The sequence below is a fragment of the Gobius niger genome (assembly GCF_951799975.1).
Source record: "Gobius niger genome assembly, chromosome: 17".
NCBI classification, from domain to species: Eukaryota; Metazoa; Chordata; class Actinopteri; order Gobiiformes; family Gobiidae; genus Gobius; species Gobius niger.
Window position 1 is genome coordinate 6919195 of NC_136868.1, and position 21694 is coordinate 6940888.

Sequence of the window (21694 nt, forward strand, 5' to 3'; positions counted from 1 at the left end):
ACAAGTTTTTTTGTTTATTTCACTTCTGTTCATCACAGAGCTCCCAAAATCGCACATAAGGTGTATTAGCGTGTCTAGTTTCGTAATAAATAAAAAAAATCTGTTTTTAGCACTCAATGTGAATGATTCAGGATATTTCAACTATTTAAATATTTGAAATTTGTCATAAAAACTGTCTTGATGATCAGTTTTAAATCTGCTGCCCTGGATTTATCAAACAAGAAACACTATTTTTATCATACGGATGTAATTTCACCTGACTGCCTGTAGAGGGCAGCCGTTTTCTTAATTCTCAGACTGAAGTTGTTTCTTGACTGTGCTTCTGTTTGGTTGTTTGGTTTACAGAATCAGATCCACAGTAACCAGCTGCGGCGAGCGGAGCAGGAGGCGCGCTGCCTGAACGAACGAGTCCAAACGCTGACCTCTCAGAACAAAGACCTGCTTTTACAGCTGCAGGAGATCAAGCGCCGCCAGGCCGAGATCGAGTGCAAGGTAGAAAACAGGCAACAACATGTGTGGGCTATGAAACTAAAATACTTTAATGTGGGGATTGCCCAGAAAGGAGCTGTGGTTTCTGCATATTTCATGATTAACATTTACCTCATTTAGAAGAGAGAAAATGGGGCATGTTAAATGTTATATGAATAGTTGAGTTGACGTCACACCCTTCGAATCTGGTTCTTCTAAATCTTCATCAAACGTGCCTGCAAATTCATGAAAATGATGCAGATGCTTTATAACCTTATTCTACAAATGACTGCGTTGACACTGTATTGACAAAAGACAAAACACGAGCATGGGCCTTTTGAGCCTCTTGTTTGACCCTGTTTGACCCTGTGTGTTCCAGAGTAAGGAGGAAGTGATGGCCGTGCGGCTCCGCGAGGCCGACAACATCGCAGCTATGGCCGAACTCCAGCAGCAGATCTCAGAGCTTGAGATACAGGTAAGAATAACGCGCTTCTTGCTTTAACAAATGTATTTCCATCTTTGGTCGATAAGCAGATCTTTACTAAATGGGTGCGAACAGGCACAACATTAAAGGTCCTATATCATGCAAAATCGACTTTTTAGAGCTTTTCGCCATGTTGTTATGCTATTTCCTTATCAAAAACACCCCCAGAGTGGTTTGTGGCTTCATTCACGCAGCTCTCAGTAATCCTCCTGAATCCTGCTCTCTGAGCAGCAGCTCCTCCCTCTCCTGGTGAACGACTGAGTGTTCAGTTGTGTCGTAACAGCGGAACGGAAGTGCTCGACATCTGTAATGCAATGTCTTACAGCCTGATTTTAATTTGTAAAACAGCTTTTTCATTATTTCTGTTGTAAGAAAGAAACAAAGAGAAAAAAAAAAAGTGAAGGGAAAAAAAAAAAGAAAGGATGTGTCCGAGGTGCTTCCAGGTCAGCTTTGGCCAAAACAAACACATCCCCTGAGCGTCTGAACAGACGTCATGTTTGCGCTGCAGCTGAAGATGGAGCTCGCTATAACTGGACACACCTGTTCTTTATTCTTACCTAACGATAATGTCACGGAGAAAAAGAAGCGCGTTTGGCTACGAGACGGGACTTTATTCAACCTTTTTCAAGAAGAGGCCACTCTCAGAAGCTGTTTTTTTTCTCCGGGATTCAGCGACTATCAGCAAAATGGTGTTTTTCTGTGACTGTCTCTGATGGATGTTTGGGGAACCTTCGCAACCTTTATCATATACATGCCTATACTTAACTTTGGAATGGCTAAAATAGCATGATATAGATCCTTTAAAACAGCTGCTTCTTTTTTTTAATAGGTGTATATCATCAAAAATGAGCTTTTCTGAGGTTTTAACAATATTATCTTAGCTTATTAAAAACATACCAGTTCGGTCAGTGCTGTGGGCGCATCCACTTTTCAGTCTTTTTCAAGCCTTCAGCAGTAAAGCGAACTTCGAACAAATACGTGGGGTCTTTTCCGCGGACTTCAGCACTGTGTAGTAAAGTACAGATTGCTTGTTACCACGTCACTGCCTTTTCCCAAAGATGTTCACGAGCCGCTGCACAGGGAGAGAGAAATGCGCATAGCCTAAAAGGTCCGACATGGTGGACTCTCAGAGCGTGGGATGAACAGGGAAAGAGTCTATGACAGGGAGACGCTGACCTGACCAGCGCGCCTCCTGCTCTTCGTAGTCTCTCTGGGGGTAATACAAGTGTTAATGGGATGATTGGAGGGTCTTTCATCTCCCACTGGTGTCTCTGGCCAGAAAACCACAATTGTAACTTGACTGCCACCGGACCAGAGCCACCAATACACACTAATAGAATCACGAAGAAGAAGCTAGCAGGCTAACGGGCAAAGCTAACTGCGGGCTAGCACCACTTTAAACAGTATTTACAGCCAAGTTTGAGTAAAAAAAAAAGGATTTCCATTGTGTAATTGGATGTGCAATATCCCTCTGTCCCCTCGCCTTTTCTGTCAGGGTAGTATTTACTCTCACAGGCAATTAATGAGTTAAAAAAATCGCAACTTGCTACAACACCTGCAGTGGCGCTTATGGCCTCTTGGGGCAAGAGTTACTTAGTACTGCTTTAAAGCGGGGTTCCCAATCTTTTCAGGCCACGACCCCCAAAATTACTCAACCAACACCTTGGGGACCCCATGCTGTAAAATGTAATACACAGTTATAATATTTTATGATTAAAAGCATATAAAATCTGGTTTAATGATGCTAGTTTGGATACTGTATTTTGATATTTGGCTTAATTTCACAAAAATATGCTGCTTTCACTCAAAAATAGATCAAAATCATCTACCCACGTGTGGTCGGTGCTCGTGACCCCCTGGAGGGTCCTGCCCCCCACTTCTGAGTCGCTCTCATTAACATGTTCATCAGGACGTTTAGGTTGTAGATGTGTGAATGTGTCATAATCTCCGAGCTGATCAGTGGTCGTTTTGTGGACGCGCAAAGGCACTTTTTACACCTGGATCTGATTCACCGGAAATGTCAGTTTAGTGAAATAGGTTAAATCTGATATTGCTCTCGTTCTAAAGTTAGCAATTCACAGTTTGACTTAAATTCTGTTTAACCCAACAGTGACCTGAAAACAACGCATCACAAACCTGTGGGCTTGAACTGGTCTGAGGCAGTCGGGCGTAGAAGAGAGTGTTGATGCGTAAACATTAAGTGTAGCGTCACGTGCAGCAAAGAGACCAAAACAAACACAGGGGAGAGTGGAGAACTGATTAAAGATTAGACTGTTTGTTTACAGCGAGGCCCATTCACTCGAGAGAAGGACCTGGGAGCTGTTGAGAAGACACACACATGAGCATTCTTGTAGTAATGCTAAAGCTTTTTGTATTAAAATTGTATTAAAGGGATAATTCAGGATTTTTGACATAGGGCCTCATTTCCTAGTTATCCAGAGTGTTGCTGGTACCTGGAGATATTTTTTTTGTAATTCATGCAGTTCTTATGTTTGAAGAGTTTCGTGGCGCTAGGTTAGTGCAAGGCTAGCGCATTTCTACAGTATCAGCTAGCCTGCATTAAAAACAGCCTGACCCGCTCCACAGTGCACCTGAGGCAAATCACTTATAACGCCAGACTAACCATATAAATGTCTGTGTCGATGGAGTAATTTTAACTATTTTGCATTTAAAACAACTTATATTTGAGCAGCATCAGCTTCGTGGTTGTATAAGCTACGCAGCGGTGGAGTGATCTGCCAGAAAATAGTCCCTCAAAATGCGATCATTCATGTGATGCAAGGTCAGTTATATTCCAAAAATTACTCTATCGACACAGACATTTATATGGTTAGTCTGGTGTTATAAGTGATTTGCCTCAGGTGCTCTGTGGAGCGGGTCAGACTGTTTTTAATGCAGGCTAGCTGATACCATAGAAATGCGCTAGCCCAGCACAAGCCTAGCGCCACAAAACTCTTCAAACAGAAGAACTACATAAATTACCAAAAAAAATATTTCCAGAAATCAGCAACACTCTGGTGTTAAAGGTCCCATGACTTCTTGCTCCACTCTTACCGTAAAATACCTGAAAGGACAGGCAGTGAGACAAGTTCTCATGTTGGTACATTCATTTGAAGTAATGCACTCTGCAGCCACGGCCGTGCTGCCCCATGTGAAGTGTGTGTATGTGCAGAAAAAATGACTTCTAAATACAAAGTAGGATGGGCTAGGGAGAAAATGTTTATCATTAGCTCATAATCATGTGTTTCAAAAAGTAATGTGTGAGGAGTGTTGAGATGCGCTGCTGGAGCACTTTGTGTCTGGACCTTGGCCTGATTAGAGCACCTTTCAGATACAACCGAAACAATGCCACTGTGTTTTCTGGAAGCGGCCTGTTTCGTTACAATATCCCAGGGGCTTCATTTTCATACATATTTAAACTACGTGAAAGTGACCTTTACTCTGGATAACTAGGAAATGAGGCCCTATGTCAAAAATCCTGAAATATCCCTTTAATAATATTAGGTTGTTTTCATTTTATTGCAAATGCATTCACAGCGTCTCTGCAAATGGCAAAGTGTGTTTCTCAGTTGATAAGACGTTCCTGACTCACTGCACACATTTCCCTTAACACACTTTTTTCTTTTTTTCACAAAGCACTGCCTTTTTGGGTCGAAAGTGCATTTTGTCAAAGGTGTGAACTTTGTTTTTGAGATTTCGAATGTCTGAGTCTTGCACAGGAAAACACTAAACACATCAACGTGCTCTTTGTGAAACTGCAAAGACACTAAAAACAACACAGACAACGACAGATTTCACTGTGATTTTCATACAAAATCCTCAGCACATTACTGTAAACTGAAAACCTGTCATTTACAAATAGCACAGCATAGAAATGAAGTGAAGCTCCTGTTGTTTGTCAGTGTTGCTTCAGCTTTGCATATGCTTCCAAAAGTTAAATGTTTTGAGATTTAGAACAAAAAAAGGAATGTGCAACTTGGCCCATACTGTAAAAGGTTAAAGAGGTTTTACATAGGCTTGTGTAGATAACTGCAGAATACATATAACACTCATCAATTGATTTTATTTGTATTAATAGTCTGCCTGTAAGATTAATGCTTGAGAACTGGCTTTAAAAATAATTTGTTAAACGTGTAAATGAGTTTCGAGAGGTCGTGTGCTAGTTTTGAGAAACGCATCGGAGCAGCGTCTGAATTCACTCTTTGAATCAGGCGCTCTGAGTAAAAAAGTGAGTTCAAATGAGCAAAACTGTGTCTAGTGTCTGAGAACTGTGTGCAAACCAGGAATTGTGTTCAAGATCACGAAAGCAGAGCCCTGTTTTTGAGAAATGTGTGCAGTCAATGGAAATATTAGTGTCTTATCCATCGAGAACAGTAAGTACCGGTAAGTAAAGTGTATTTATATAGCGCCTTTCACAGACCAGGGTCACAAAGCACTTCCCATGAAAACATACAGTAAATACAATACACATACAAGTCACGAGTGTAAAAACTGAACTGTTAGTGTGACTATTGTGCACTAAGACGCTGAGGTTTAGTCGCTTCCTCACAACATTATAGCCTATATGCACAGTTTCCCCACGTGACGTCTTCCTGGACAGTACGCCAGACGTTTGCGTTCACAACTAGCAGGTCCCACACAAATAAAGAAAAGCTCAGGATCTGGTTAAGGACCACGAGTTCAGAATATGTTCCCACGGCTCTGCACGAGTTTCTGATGGAGTCACAGCAACGTATTACAAACATGGTCACTGTGAATCCTGAACCCAAAGGAAACGCCAGCGGTCGTAAGGGCGGAGCTTTTGTCTTAAAGGAGCTATACCTGATTGTACAAAGAAACAGGGTCAGTCAAATTTTAAATGACTATTTTCTGTCCAAACTCATCTCAATCTTTCCTAATGCATTTACAACATCACATTTCATCACAGGGACTGAGTTTAAACCAGATTTCACAACTTTCAGGGAGGAAAACTGTCACTTCAATGTAAAATATGCCTACTAGCCTGACATTTTATGAACAAATGTCTGCTTTTACCATATACTAAAGGACAAAACAAATTTTATTTCAATAACTAAAATAAAAAAATCAAGGATTGCTCCTTTAAAGCTAAAGGCTAGTGTTAAAAATTGATAATATAAGATGTAAACAAGTGAATATTATTTAAACTACTAACAGGATGATTCTTTTTTGCGCAGGCTCGTTCAAAACTTTGCGCTAGTTTTCATTTTTATTTTGTTCGCCGTGTTCCATCCACCAGCATGAACACAGAGGTTTCCTCCAGTGAAGTCGTTACGTATCACGTAATGTTTTTTAACCTGCTCCAGTTACATCCGAACTTTTACTCGCTGTCTTTTACGAAATCTTGAGCTCTCGCTTCATTTCTGTGGGACATTGCTAATTTTTAATGGGAAGAGATAGCGGACAGGAAGGACAGCGTCTGGTTTACTGTCCAGGTGGAAAACTGTGCATATTCACCTTATTCCGGAGGCTCGCGTGGGCGCCGCCATGAATTGTGCCCGCCCCTTTTCTCCTATGTGTTAACATGAAGAAGTCCACATAAAATCAAACACTACATGAAAACAAAGTCGTTTTTCGGCCGCGCGAGAGAAACGCTGCAGTGTTGACATGTTGATGCAAATGAACATTGGACATTTTACACAAATAAATCGACTAAACATCAGATTTGAGCGGAGAATATATTCCCTCGTTCTCCGGTTAAATGAACGGGCTTCGGGCTCGACCGGAAGTGTCTGGACAACGCAAGTGCCGAGACAAGGCAAAAAGTGGCAAAGGTGGGCGGGGCGGAATAAGGGGATTAGCCTATTGCCGTTCTCAAACTAATGAATTGTTACTTCTAAAGCTGGAATACAGTGAATAATAGAATATCATACCTGTTGTTATGAAATACTAAGCTTTGCTACACATGCACTCACACAATAACACATCTGCTAAAAGTGGTGAAGCCTGACTTTATTCCGATAAGCTGGACATAAGGGTACTTTTGCATTGCACTCGTATGACATGCAGACACGTGGGCACCTATGACTGTTTTTAAACACGTCTCTGCACAATCGGAGGAGGCGGTGTATTTTTATATATTTTCTTCACCTGCCGCCCGCTGCTCGGCACCGCTCCGTCACACGTGTGGTCTGAGGTTTGGTTTTGAAACTCGATGCAGTTTGTTAACACAGTTAACCTTCCACTTCAATATCTGCATATAGAGCTGTTGGCAACGTCCCCAGTGCCAAAGCTGTTTTTGTAATGTTTTTTTTTTTTTTGTTTCAAAGAAGGTGTGAGCTCGCCCCCGTTTTTTTTGCACCGGAGTTGTTTTGCAAATGCGCTCCTTCTGAGGTGAAATCAGTGTGGTTGTGCTGGTTGATGGTTTGTGGTTTGGTTTTACCTTCTCCAGTTGTGGCTGAAATCTTCAATTACAAGAAAATGGTAAAAAATCACTTTTGTCCTTTCATCTGCGAATCATCTCAGAGCTGCCTCCTCTTGATTAAAGTGCAATATCCAAACATGGTCGTGAAGCTTCCTTCTCCAAACTGAAAGTCATGCTTCAGTTACTTCATTTCCTTCTTCTTGTCACTCACTTTTACTTTTTTACTTGAAATGCACTTAATACTGCGCTTGAATGGAGTCCAAGGGGCAGGTTTTCCAGCAGTTGTGGTTCGAGCTGAATAATTGCGACACATCTTTGTTGCAATTGCGAGTACGTTTGAACAGTTTTCAGTTCACTATGTTCTTAAAAAATGTTCAGGGGCAATTACAGCTCAGCCTGTAAAATAAATAAGAGATTAAAATATTGTTCCAGTTTCTGCTATTCTGCTTTGAATATTACAATAACATAAAATATGAGGTATCTCTTTATTTTACAGTACCTTGATACATTGTACCTAACTAAATTTAGTACAGTGTAATGTGCTCTGTAACAATGTGTAATAACTTGAACCTATGTAGTACGTACACAATGAAATAACTTGTATTAGCACTTTGTAAGTACATAAAGTAATAGGACACGATACCCTTAGTGTTAGGCCTTAATGGAACAGGCCATTGTTTTTCCATACTGAGCTTAGATGAGTTGATACGTACCTGTCTGGTCTTTGTGCCCGTGGAAGAGCTTGGTAGCTTCTAACTTCACCCCCGTTTGGAGACATAGGAATATACTAAGAGAGGCCAAATGCTAACAACATCTTTGGTGTTTTCGCGAGACTGAGCGCACGCACAAAGACCAGACAGGTACGCATCAACTCGTCTAAGCTCAGGTAAGAACATATTTCAGGATGTAAAAATGGTGGCCTGTTCCTTTAAGGTTAGAGTTATGTCTTATTACATTATGTTCCTACAAACTACAAATATGTAGTTTGTAGGAACATAACATCCGCTTCGCGTCGGACGGTTCACGCCTCTGCGTCATCCAGTTATTCTGATAATGGACACCTCGGAGTGCATTATCCCGCTTATACCATGATCCCGCCAACTGAAGCTGTTCATTGGGGCCTGTTTGCTTATTTTTTTAAGTCCTGGGCAGGAGTTATCTCACTTTTTAATCAGTTTTACTTGAAAGTAGTTCCAGCTCAGTTGTCACTATGGAAGCAGCTGCAAGTGGAGTGATATAGAACGTGATTTAACTGTTTTTTTAACTGGTGTACACTTTTTAATGGACACCTTCCAGCCAATCAGAATCGAGTATTCACGCAGACCATGGTATAAATATTATTCCAACTCATTACAGGTACAACTCATTACACATTGTTACAGAGCACATTATATTGTACTAAATTTAGTTGGTACAATGTATAAAGTGTATTGTAAAAGAAAGTGATACCAAATATGACTTGGTTTTCACGATCACTTCTTTATTATTTGTGGGTTTTTGTTTTGTTTTTCCCCACTGCCCTGCCCAGTGATCTGGAGAGAGAGATAGAGACAAAGAAAAGAAAAGACAGAGAGGAAGAAGCAGAAAAAAGGGGGACAGACCAAACTCTGAACAGAACAAAGCAAAAAAAAAAAAGGAAGAGAAAGAGAAAAAGAAAATTGAACAATACTAGTAACTGTGTTGATGTGGTGAAACTAATTGTAAAAGATGCCCAAAAAATAGAGAAAAGATGCATAACATTACAACTATGTGAAAGCTCAAAGGCCGATCTGTGAAGACCTTTTTTCAGCCCACATAAACATAATTGTAGTGAAGGACTTGTATCTTAACGACGCTGTGGGGCTGCCGTTGGAGCGTCAGGTCTGTGCCGCTGTTTGTCTCAAAAGACGAGAAACCACTTCCTTTAGACTCTCTCATGCGCTGCGCTTTGCCATCACAGATTTACAAACCAGTCGCTGCTGCTGCTGCTGCTGTTGTTGTGAATATAATTTGGAGACGATGAATAGGCTGGCCGATATATCGCTATTTAAGATATATCGAAATATTTTTAAATGAGATTTGGCATTAGACCAAATCGCATATATTGATATAGTTCAAATTCAGATAAAAGTTTAACTTAAACTGAGCACTTTATTTTGTCATCTCTTTCTATATAAATGCTGCCCTCAGAAAAAGATTGACCTATTTTATTTTATAGGCTATTTTTATTTAAGTTTTTTTATTTTATTTAGATGTGCATCTTGCAGAGGTTTGTTATACAGTGTTTGTGTTTACATTTTATGAGTTTTCAATAAAACTGCTCGTATTTGACTTTGACTTAACATTTCATTTCACAGCTCTCACTTTGTGGAACAAATATCTGGATATATATCGTATATCGATATTCAACCTAAATATATCGGGATGAGCCCTATGTGGCCCAGCCCTAACGAGGAATACAGTTGCTATACGTAAATAATTACAACATTTGGGATTTTCCTATTGGGATCATTCAGACATGTAGTTACATGTAGGGCTGGGCCATATGGACCAAAAGTCTCATCCCGATATATTTAGGTTGAATATCTTTATACAATATATATCCAGATATTTTTTCCACAAAGTGAGAGAGAAATGAAATGTTAAGTCAAAGTAAAATATGCAAACATAAACACTGTATAACAAAGCTCCGTATGGTGCACATTAAGAAATAAAGAAATATCTTAAATAAAAAATAGCCTATAAAATAAAATAGGTCAATCTTTTTCTGAGGGCAGCATTTATATATAGATAACTAAATAAAGTGCTCAGTTTAAAGGAACAGGCCACTGCTTTTACACACTGAGATATGTTCTTACCTGAGCTTAGACGAGTTGATGTGTACCTGTCTGGTCTTTGTGGGTGCGTTCAGTCACGCAAAACAACCAAAGATGTTGTTAGCATTTGGCCTCTCCCTGTACAGTCCTATAGCTCCAAACGGGGGTGAAGTTAGAAGCGACCAAGCTCTTCCACGGGCACAAAGACCAGACAGGTACGTATCAACTCGTCTAAACTCAGGTAAGAACATATCTCAGAATATAAAAACAGTGGCCTGTTCCTTTAATCATCTTGAGATTACCTGAAAGAGACTATCGACTCAATAAACATGTTCTTTTTTTACTTTGATAAACAAGCATGTCCTCTTTCATTTAAAGATTTTGCGCTAGAAACACCAACGATGCTCTGTGGGAGGTCACGATATCGCCACTGTCCTAGAACAAGTATTACAGCACAGATTTGAACTATATCAATATACACGATATGGTCTAGTTCCATATCTCATTTAACAATATATCAATATATATCTTATATCTCCCAGCCCTAGCTACATGTCACTAACTGAGCTTCTTAGCTGTTTATTTCTGTGCTTTTTCACTTTTACATGAGTCTTGTGAATAAATGTGATAGTACAGGAGCTGAATACGGTGAAGTTTGTGTTCCTCATTCTTCAGAATGATTGTCTTTGAGTCACGTTTTCATTGGGAATAAGTTTTCCTCATTACTGTTTAATTTCTCAGATTACATCACTGCTGACACATAACTCAGACTTTAATGGTCAGTCATTCAATACCCAATACTTTTTTTACTCGAGCTTGTGTTTATTATTTGTACTTCTTAAAGGCCCTATAATTGTTTTGTTTTTTAATAACAAACAATGAAAGATAAAGCCACAAAATGTAAATGTGTAGGATCCCAAATCTTCATAGGGACGAGTTTATCGGCACATTTCACAACTTGAAAGCTCGAAAACTCGCCTGCAAGTTCAGTAAATAGCTCCAAATGCTTTATAATTAGAGGCACCGTTTTTCCGTCTGTGTGTACAAGATGCTAAAGGAGGACAAAGCTACTGTGAAGTTGCTAAAGTTGTGCGTTTCTCTTCAGTGAGTCGATGTTTTGGCGGCTCTGCTCATCTCGACAGTTGACGCTTCACCTCTTGGGATATAACGTGTTTTGAGCGTTTGCCGCCGTGGTCTGACAGCTGCAGATTCACTCAGCTGAGCTCCAGGAAGCTCCTAACTGCCCCAGACCACCCCAGAGTCGGGCATGTTTAGCTTTCAAAATAACTTTCTGAGAATTCAACTTTTTACACATTTACTTCTCAATAATTGTGGTGTCAGTCTCACCTCGGGCCAAGTGTTGCTGATTTTGACCGTTACTCCTTACAGCTATTTGTTCTCACAGAAACCTCTCAAGAAACTTTGTCAACGTGAAGAACTTTTGCTGCGATGGAAAGCTGTCAGAGAACTTACAGAAACTCATGGCTTGACTTTGTCCGTTGTGTTCATTGCAGATGTTTTCATGGAGGTGTTGAAACTGTTGAAACGCACAGACTGTTTCCCCAAAGGAATAAGAGGAAATCAGTTTATTTTGTGGCTCTTCTATGAACTGTCAACTGTCTCTAAAGACCTCGATTGTTTTTCGAGAGAAAATGGTTTACTCTTGACTGTTAAAGAGGGTGGTAGCGCTGAAGTGGCTTTTACATGGGGTTGCACAATGGATCGGATCAAAATAACCATTCGTGCACTTCATTCATTTTCTGAAGGACTGGTAAAGTTACAATGGGAATTTCTTCAACAAAATAAATGTGTACCTCAAACAAAAATTTTAAAAAACATCTAACAAAACCTTTGTACCAGACTATAACAAAATACATTTCAGATTCATTATTGGGGTGAATGATTTTCTACTAATACATACTGTATAAAGCAGTGTTTTTCAACCCTTTTTGAGCCAAGGCACATTTTTTTAATGGAAAAAATTCACGAGGCCCACCACCAGCAGAAAATATTAAAAAAAGGTAACCCTGTAGCCTATATTCAGTCGTTCACATCAAAGTGTCTTGAATAGGAACACCGTATAGTTTCGCTAGCCACCGTGCCACAGTCACCGCCACCTGCCGCATCCATGCATCACTAATTCTCTTGTTTCAAAGAAATTAGCAACCTAACATGGAGTATTTATTACATGGTTACTCTGCTCTAGACAGCACAGACACTCGAAAACGGTACAATATTTGCGGAAAATAATGAATTTGTTTAAAAAAAACAACAACTAGGTGAAATTGGATAATTTTCCAAGGCACACCAGACAATATCTCACGGCACACTAGTGGTTGAAAAACACTGGTATAAAGTGTGCACTGGTAGAATTTCGAAAATAGTAGCCCTAATTTGTACAACGTCATGTAATGTGTGTTTTGTTTTCGTGGCCCACAGAAAGAAGAAGGGAAGGTGCAGGGCCAGCTGAACCACACAGACTCCAGTCAGTACATCAGAGAGCTGCAGGACCAGATCTTGGAGCTCAGACAGGAGGTGAGTCGATGTTAAATGTGGCGTAACATTCCCAAACACAAAAGAGTGATACAAGATCTCTAAAAGGCAATAATTTAGTTTAAAAAATGAATACACAACAGCAGCACGGTGGCACAGCGGTTAGCGCCTGTGCCTCACAGCTCAAAGGTCCTGGGGTTCGAGTCCCACCTGGACGGGGCCTTTCTGTGTAGGTTAGTGGTAAAAACATGTACAATAGGTCAATCCTCCAGCCCGGTGTGTCTGACCACGCTGGGCCAAGCTACAGGTCGCCCAGCTCCATTGAGGATGGGTCAAATGCAGAGAACAAACTTCTGCAGAGATTAATAAAGTATAACTTAACTTTAAACAAAACTGCAACTCAGAAGGCATTGTTCCCTCGGGCCTTGATTTTAGCCCTGCTGTTCTTCCAAGTACATTTACAAGCACATTCAAAACAAAATTGCAACTTGAATTGTAGGGTTGTTCCTCATATACCGATAAAAGCCTATACCAAATTATGTTTTTGGGGCTATGCAGACTATAAAACCTATAATAATCACATTTGTTTTGTTTTTTCGCCTATGTAGAATCAAGCAGCACAGATTTTGTTCACTACACGTAATGAGCCATGTGCTGTAGGGTTTGGCATATTTTTACAGGATTTGTTATTGTTTTTATTCAGTTGCTATGGTATCAGACTGATGCTCGGTATCAGCGAACCCAAGTATCGGTTTCGGAACGACTGTATTGAATAGCTGCAATTACCAAATCGTAAAGGCTGCCAATATATAGATGATAAGTTACTAGAATGACTTTCAAGGTTCATTTGCTCAGGCACTCGGGTCAGATGTTGAATTATTATTACAAAGCAATGCCTGAATGTGATTTAATCCGCAGTCTTCTGACAATGTTATAGCAAACTCGGCTACCCCTGACCTACAGTCTTCAAATCACACCACATCAGTTTCCCCGAACACCAGCCCTAAACAGATTTAGAGTTCACGATCTGTGCACGAACAGATTAGCCAAAGTGTTAACTACACCCAGAGACTTCCTGTGCACTCTACTCTACTCACTGACAACAGATGTCACAGGAGTTCAATGCAAGACGCACACAATCTGTCTCTCCAGTTTAAGTCTTGATCATCATACATATAGAAATATTTGTATATGACTTCACGACAAACTGGGCACACATTAACACGTAGGGCTACCATGTTGTGTACGTGCGTTACATGAGAATCCCTCCCACTTCTCTGACTTATAAGTTATTTTTGAATTTCCTCTTCGCTGGAAGTACTTTCAGCCATACAGGTAAACGTAGGCTGATGGACTAACTATATTTAAAGAGGTGAATTCTGTTCCTCCCACATGTCTCTCGGGTGTGTGGCAGGTCGTCTGAGGTACGTCACGAAGCTGCACCGTGGACACTTCGTCTCAGCCCAAACCCAAAACCCCTTTTTTGTTCGATCCCTCACGCTCAGGCGTCGGCATGTCTTTCCTTTGTGATTCCATTGTTGCTTGTATGTTCCTCATTCATACGTCTGGTCAAATATGAAACTTCACCCACTGCCAGAACTGCTTTTTCGGGGTCAGGGCATCAGAAGCATGTTTACTCTAGAGCTCAACAGTCCCGCCTCCTTGATTGTGCCGTATGTCAAAATCACATTCAGAATCTCCATTAAAGAGGTATGGGAGCTACTTGCCGTCCCCCGTGATCAGGGGTTTGGTTTAGGATCAGGGGTTTGGTTTAGGATCAGGGGTTTGGTTTAGGATCAGGGGTTATGGTTATGGAGGGCACGAGAAGGTCTTGGCTTTCAAATGAGGTATCACACTGGCATATAGGCTGTAGGATCTCCAGTCAATACGCTTTGAGACTTGGATAATGGCGAAAATAACTCTGAGTCTAGCCCTAAAATAGCAATTAACGGGTTAAATAGAGGCTTTTTACAAAACTGTATAAACTGTAAAGTTATTAAACCATTTTGCTGTATTGCTTGTATAGTATCCACACACTATGGTCAGTAGTTAACACATACTGTAGATCACTGTTTCCCAACCAGGGTTATGGGGACCTGGAGGTACTTAAACACTTAGCAGGGGGTACTGACCATGAATTATTTAAGATTGAATAAAGTAGAAACTGAGTTGAATTTTGATATTACTTTCACAAGGAAATGTTTGCTTTAAAGCAAAACTAGAGGCCATAAGGCATGTCGCGTTTTTTTACTCATTAATTGTCTGTGAGAGTAAATACTACACTGACAGAAAAGACAAAGGCAGAGAGGGATATTGTACATTGTGCCACAACTCAATTACACAATGGAGATATTTTTTTTTTACTCAAACTTGGCTGTAAATACTGTTTAGGCCAGTTAGCTTTACCCATTAGCATGTTAGCTTCTGCTTTGTGATTCTATTAGTGTGTATTGCGTCTCCGAGCCGGAGGCAAGGATGTTGCAAGGTTGGTTTTCTGGCCAGAAACCCCAGGGGAAATGAAAGACCCCTCAATCATCCCATTAACACTTGTATTACCCGCAGATGGACCTTGTTTACCTCTATTAAGGTAAACAAGTTACTTAGTTCTGCTTTAAGCTATTTTAGCTTATGTTTTGGACACAACACACCACTAAATTCTTGTGAACCTGGGTTTAGTTGATCACTTTCTAAACATCAGATCCCCAGACGCCCTTGTTATAGGGGGTACTCTGGTACTCTGGAGTATTAATGAACAACTCTATGCTATGCTTGACAAAAAAAGAACCACTGTTGTAGGTAAATGGTCTCATCTTATATAGCCTTGAATACGTCCAAAGCGCTTGACAGTAAAGAACCAGTCACCCATTCACACTCTCATTCATACACCAATGTCCACAGACACTGGGGGCAAGGTGGGTGAAGTGTCTTGCTCAGAGACACAACGACAGTGGGCACCTGCAGGAGCCGGGATTCAACAGTGATGAGCCCCAGCCATATATTCTCTTAATACTGGAATAGTTTACGGAGATATTCAATGGGATTTTAACTTCCAGCACCAGAAAGAGGCAGGACTGTAGAGTTTTCCAGAGTTAAACTGTTGTGATGTAGCAACATGTAGCCTGGAATATTCCGCAATGTGGCTTTAAACATTGACTGCCCACGAAATGTTCACGATGATCCCTTTTTTTCTTTTTGCAACAATCGCTGCATGTCCATCAGACCGACCCCTTTCCCTGTTCATTTGTATTTCAGTGTTTGTCCAAATCGATCACCTTTTATCTCGACCTTTTGACTAAAACGTTTCCGCCTGACTCTTTCAGATCTGCTGCATCAAAGGCCAAAGGGCAAAGTCCAGCCAGTCCACCTTCGACGGCATCCACTTGGTCAATCACTTCGGAGGCGTCGGGGACAACGAGTCTTACCAGTCTTCGGACGAGGACAGATCCCGGGACCCCAGTCTCCAGGAGGTCCCGAGTCCCCGAGAGCAGAGGGGCGGCGGAGGCGGAGGAGGAGGAGGAGGAGGATCCGGTCCCACCAGAATCAGACTCCGACCCAACCTCCAGGACACGGACAGCGAGGAGGACGATGAGGACGACGACGGAGAAGAACTGAGACTCACTGTTCCTCCGAGCGCCAATCACAAGTCCACTACGGTGTGACCGCCGATCAGGAACGGGGCATTTCATCACGTCACGGTGGTTCTCAAGCTTTTCGCAAAAACAACCTCAGAAAATACCTTACAGTTGAATGTGCATGATGACTAACTAAACGATGGCTGTTCAAGGTCGAGTCTCAAGTAGAAAACCAGAAAATGCTCACAAAATCCTAGGCTGAAACCGGTTCCACTTCAGGACTGAACCCAGGCTCGTTTATGCTCCATGTTTGAAACTCTTTCTGTTCATTTTCTGCCTGAATGTGTCTCTGCACCATCAGCCTCTCCGTTTACCCAGAGCTCGAGTCTCTACAACACAGCAGTAAATGTGCTAGCCACTGGAGGGCGCTCAACGACAAACGGCTAAACTTCGAAAAGGTGATTTTAACAATCAGTGAACAAACCATCACCTTTAACTTAGTGGACTATTAATGAGTCGGTTAGCGCCATATTGTTTTGCTCCCTGCTCTTCTTCTCACATATAAGTACAATTTCTGACACACTAACAGCGCCCTCTGTGGTAACTTTTGATAACACAAGCCGGACATGGGAAACAGATAAATGCAGCGACACACGGGAGCATAAATGAGTCTTGAGGCAGATCTTTTTAGGACTAAGGCCGATCAAAACTGGGACTAAACCAGATTGATGGACGACAGGATCAAATGAGGACTAGGTAAGGACAAAACCAGGACTAAAGTAGCTCTAGATCTGGACTAAAGGTTTATCCTCTTAACCCTCACTTGAACTGAGCACATTACTTCCAGTTTGGCTTTACCCAAATCCTAAAAGATGAAAAACAGCGATGAAAATACAACAAAAAAAAGGCACAAAAGAGCAACAAAAGTCTGTCGGAAAAGCAACAAAAATATGATTAAAAAGTGACGAAAAGGTGATGAAGAAAGCAACAAAAAATTACAAAAAACCTACGAAAACCAGAAGAAAAAGAGACAAAAACGTAGCAACAAAAGAGCAACTCTGGCCTGTAGGTTCTAAGCTTCAGTCGAGCACTTTTTAAGTTTGGGTAAAGATGAACTGGAGGAAAACTGGGGGTGGGGGTTAAGAGGTTAATGTAGAAAACACGACTAAACTACAAAAGGACAGATTCACAACTAAACCAGGTGTAGACCAAAACTAAGCCAGGTCTAAACCAGAACTAAACTGAACTTTGACAAAACCAGGGATCCTGTAGGTTTAAAAAAACAAAAACAAAAAAAGCACTAAATGGTTGAAAGCAGACACAAAAACACAAAGTCTCAGACAGATCAAAGCTTGTTCTAACCCCAGGACTAAAAAAAAAAAAGGAGATCAAGACTCCGACTGTTCCTGATTATCACCAGAAGAAACCTGCGCGCCACCTGTCGCCCCCGCTCCCCCGTTTGAGAACCACTGCTCTAACAGAATGTCATTGTTTACCTCCAGTTTGTAGTTTCTGAACACAAGAAGCAGAGACTGTGCAATAAGACATTTTTCTTTTTTGTCCCCAAACACTCTTCATCGTGTTTTTATACCTTTTAAAAAAAAGAAAAAAAAACTTTTATAGCCGAGATTTCACATCGCCGTTACTACGAAAGCGTCATGCAGTGGCAGCACGTGTGTAAATATATACGAAATATCTCTGTCGTCTTTGTCGGAGCGCGGTATCAAACACCCGCTCCTGTTATGATCATTAATATTATTACCCCGTACTACTCCTGTCTGCCTTAAGTCACTCTCGCCTTAACCGGCTCTTTGTGGCATCTGCATTTTCTTGTAGATATGTACATGTTTATAATCTTATTTTTTCAACTCCTTTGAACTTGAAATGTGTATCTATTGCATATCTTGTTTTTGATTGTACAACGAAAAACGAAAAAAAAAGGGAAATGTCTGTCTCAAAAGGCCAAGGAAGACGACTTTACGTTGAATAATGCATGGAAAGCGTCTCTCGGAAAGTTCACAGTGTGCTTTTTCGAAGTCCGTGCAGCACGCTACCAATTCGATAAATCTAAATTAAGTGTGGGTTTTGCACAGGAAGAGATGAGGGAAGTTGAGATACGAGATGCAGCGGTGATTAAACTTTAAAAAACGATTAAGAGGAGACTTTTTAAGCTGCCAAAGTGGGCACTGAAGACCGCGCACAATGTTAAACTATTGGCCAGAATACCTTCACTCCATTTTTATGCCTTTCAGGAAAATCTTGTCAATTGATTTTTGTCCCTTCTATAGCATTGCACGCAGCAGCAATGAAAGTTTGACCACTTCTTATCACGATCAAGATATCACACGCTATTCGGATGGTCAGAGGACAGACAAGATGGCACTTTCGGAGTCTGCGCTTCGAGGACTTGACGCGGCGACACTATGAGGAGAATGGACACTAAAAAAAGACTGTTGTTGCTGTGTGGGATGAGTTGTCACAATAATAAAAAAATGTTTTGCTAAACTTAAAAAAAAAAAAGCGGCTGCTCGGGTCTTGTTTCGATGACGCACAGTTCCTGTAAAGATTTGGCTCTCAGATCGACGGCGTCCAGGAAGTGATTTTTCTTTTCGCGGTTTCTGAGCCCATCGTTTTCAAGCACACAAAACCACATTTTTTTAAAACACGTTTCACTTCAGGTTTTTGGAGATAAATGGGTCGATGACAGTGAGAAAAATCAAGTGGCTGCTTAGTTTGGGTTTAGTTTTGCACAGATTGATGCTTTTGAAATCTGTAAATTCTGCTAAATGTCTTGATTGATTGACATTTAATAACATTTACCGAAGATTTATGTTTTCTATTTGTCATTGTTGGAGTAAAAATGTGATATAAGTGCACTAACCCTTCATCCAGTGACTATTTTACTGTGAACTAAGAAATGTACACAAAAGGTTATAACTATGACCCATACACGTATAATACTTTAAAAAATACTACATAGTAGTATACATAGCAGGGTTTCCAGGTCTGTGCTAATAAAACAATAGTATAGCTTTTCACAGCAAGTACCACCTCATAAAGTATTTGACCTTTAACCCCCTAGAACACCATTGCAAATACAGTTATGTGATTTTCACATGCTGCGTTTATCTGAGTGTCCTGGGTCTCTGGGCTTCTGCTTTGTCTTTCACATCTTTGACGGCCTGGGTGTTTTCCTGATCCAAAACACACTTTTTCCTACAGGCACATGTTCGGGTGATTTTCACCCAGTGATAGTGATAGAAGATAGGTGAGGGTTAATGTATTTAATCAGGTAACCTTGCTCCTTTCAAGGTTGACATTCTGGGCTGCCACATTTATTTTGCGACTTCAACTACAGCTTTGCTCCTGTGGCAGAGTTCGGTGTCTCTGGCCTCCAGCAAGTGAGTAACACATAGTTATTTTAGTCAGCTGCTCATTTATACCCATTCAAAATATTACATATTTTGTTTTTCTCTCCTGTGGCTGTTTGTGCCGAGGACACTGAGCTTCACCAGAGAAGTCTCACATATCCCAGGACCAAAAACAAAATTTCCATCTTCACTATTTTATTTTTTAGGATTTTTTTTTTCCCAAACTCCTAATTTTCCAGTCATTTTGGAGCATTTTTATCTGGTCCACTCATGATGCTTTTCTTTTCTTTTTTTTTAGACATGACACAGTTTAATATAAAAGAAAATGACTCCTATGTGTCATGTATTGTCATGTTTTGATAGATTTTGATGACGTGTGTTTTTTTAGCGGGTTCATTATCTCGGGTAAAAATCAGCCGGCGTTCGTGATGGTGTTTTTAATTTGAACGATGGTGTTCGAGGGTTAAACTAATATGATGAAGAGGAAATCAGAACTAAATCAGGCCTTAGGAGATAGAAAAATGGACCTAGTTTGGACTAAATGAAATTGTTTAAGGTAAGTCTTTATTGCTCTCACAATTAGAGAAATTCACCTGTTCTATCAGCGCTCAAGATGGGTGACAGGAAATGTGCATACAATGAAATAGTAATAACGGTGCTTCAGAGAAATTAATTTTAACTGGATTTTTAGTTTTGATCTGATGTATCAATGAAGACGTTTCAACAGTCGTCCATCTGTCATCATCAGTTTGGTCTTTGAGACTGAGCACTGGTCTTATACCCTATACACACAGCTGTAGGTGATGACCCTTAGGCCACACCTGTGTCAGTCTGTGTTGCCAGATAAGATGGTGACGTCCCTTTGAGGCAATCCCCCTTTAGTCTACGGGGGAAAAGGTTGTTAGCTCTCAAACTTCTGAGGTATTGTCTTTAGCACAGCATTATGAGTACCTGCAACAACACCAACCCACCCGCCACCTCCGCCGGCACCAACCGCCTCACTCCCATCACCCGCACAAACCGCCGGACCTTGGGGGACCGAGCCTTCGCCATCGCCGCCTCCATCCTTTGGAACTCACTCCCACAGCCCATTAGAAATTCACTACCAACCTTCAAATCAGTCCTCAAAGCCCACCAGTTCAAAATAGCTCTTCCTTAAACCCCTTTTTTGTTTTGTTTCCCATGTGAAGCATGTTTGAGTGTCCAAAAAAGCGCTATACAAGTTTGATGTATTATTAACAGATAAATTGGCTTTAGCCCAATTTGGCGCCATAGGAATACATTGGGAGAGGCCAAGTGCTAGCAACATCTTTGGTCGTTTTACATGACTGAGCGCACGCACAAAGACCAGACAGGTACGTATCAACTCGTCTAAGCTCAGGTAAGAACATATCTCAGTATGGAAAAACGTTGGCCTGTTCTTTTAAGACATTATTCCTCTAAAAAGTGGTTTCCAACCTTTTGTGTCCCACGTTCCTCTTGAGGCATTCATTTATACCCAAATACTAGCTCGAGGATCCTGTCAAAATTGTAACAAACTGAGCAACTAAAAATAGATAATTCAACATTTAGTGAGTGTTCTGTTCAAAGTCAAACCTTTTACTGAGAAACATCATGAAAACTAACATTTCTTTGAAAGTATTGAAATTCTACTCCGATTCACTCTTTTTTTTAAATCTGAGGTCATTCCAAGAACCCCCTTCCAATTGCTCAAGTACCCCAGTTGGTTGAAAAACACTGCTCTAAAACATCATATCATTAGTTTCTAGTTGCCCGTTTTGTAATTTTGCCTACGTTTCAAAAACACTGAACTCTTAACAGATTTCTCCTTGACCGCACGGTTCCCTGTCGTTCCGCCTGTGGCTCGTCGTTTGGCTGGTGTTGCGCAGCCTCCTTTGGGTCTATCACACTCCCCCCCCACCTCAGATAGCACCTGCAGCCACTGTTGCCTTCTACTTTTATCATATCTTCACACAAACGCGCGCCCCCGGATGCCACGGTCCTGGGCTAATCTGGCACGTGCGCTTGCCAGATTAGCTTTGATTTCCTGCCGTTTTTCAGAACTGAATTTAACCTATAAGCATAAAGCCAATGTGGCGGTCTGATTTGAGCAGCACTTAACGATTTCA

At 41.0% G+C, this 21694-nt stretch overlaps 1 protein-coding gene across 4 annotated transcripts in view; it reads left to right on the plus strand.

Moving 5' to 3' along the window:
- evi5b (ecotropic viral integration site 5b) overlaps positions 1 to 16626 on the plus strand; it is a 73952-nt gene extending 57326 nt beyond the window's left edge. For 3 of the 4 annotated variants that reach the window (XM_079574889.1, XM_079574892.1, XM_079574890.1), the window contains 4 exons: positions 346 to 492; positions 848 to 943; positions 12569 to 12664; positions 15943 to 16626. In XM_079574889.1, the coding sequence (XP_079431015.1) occupies positions 346 to 492; positions 848 to 943; positions 12569 to 12664; positions 15943 to 16281 (678 nt within the window). In that variant the 3' untranslated portion in view covers positions 16282 to 16626. Of the gene's footprint in view, positions 1 to 345; positions 493 to 847; positions 944 to 12568; positions 12675 to 15942 lie in introns of all 4 variants that reach the window. The other variant, XM_079574891.1, reaches the window with a different exon arrangement.
- Positions 16627 to 21694: the final 5068 nt, after the last annotated feature.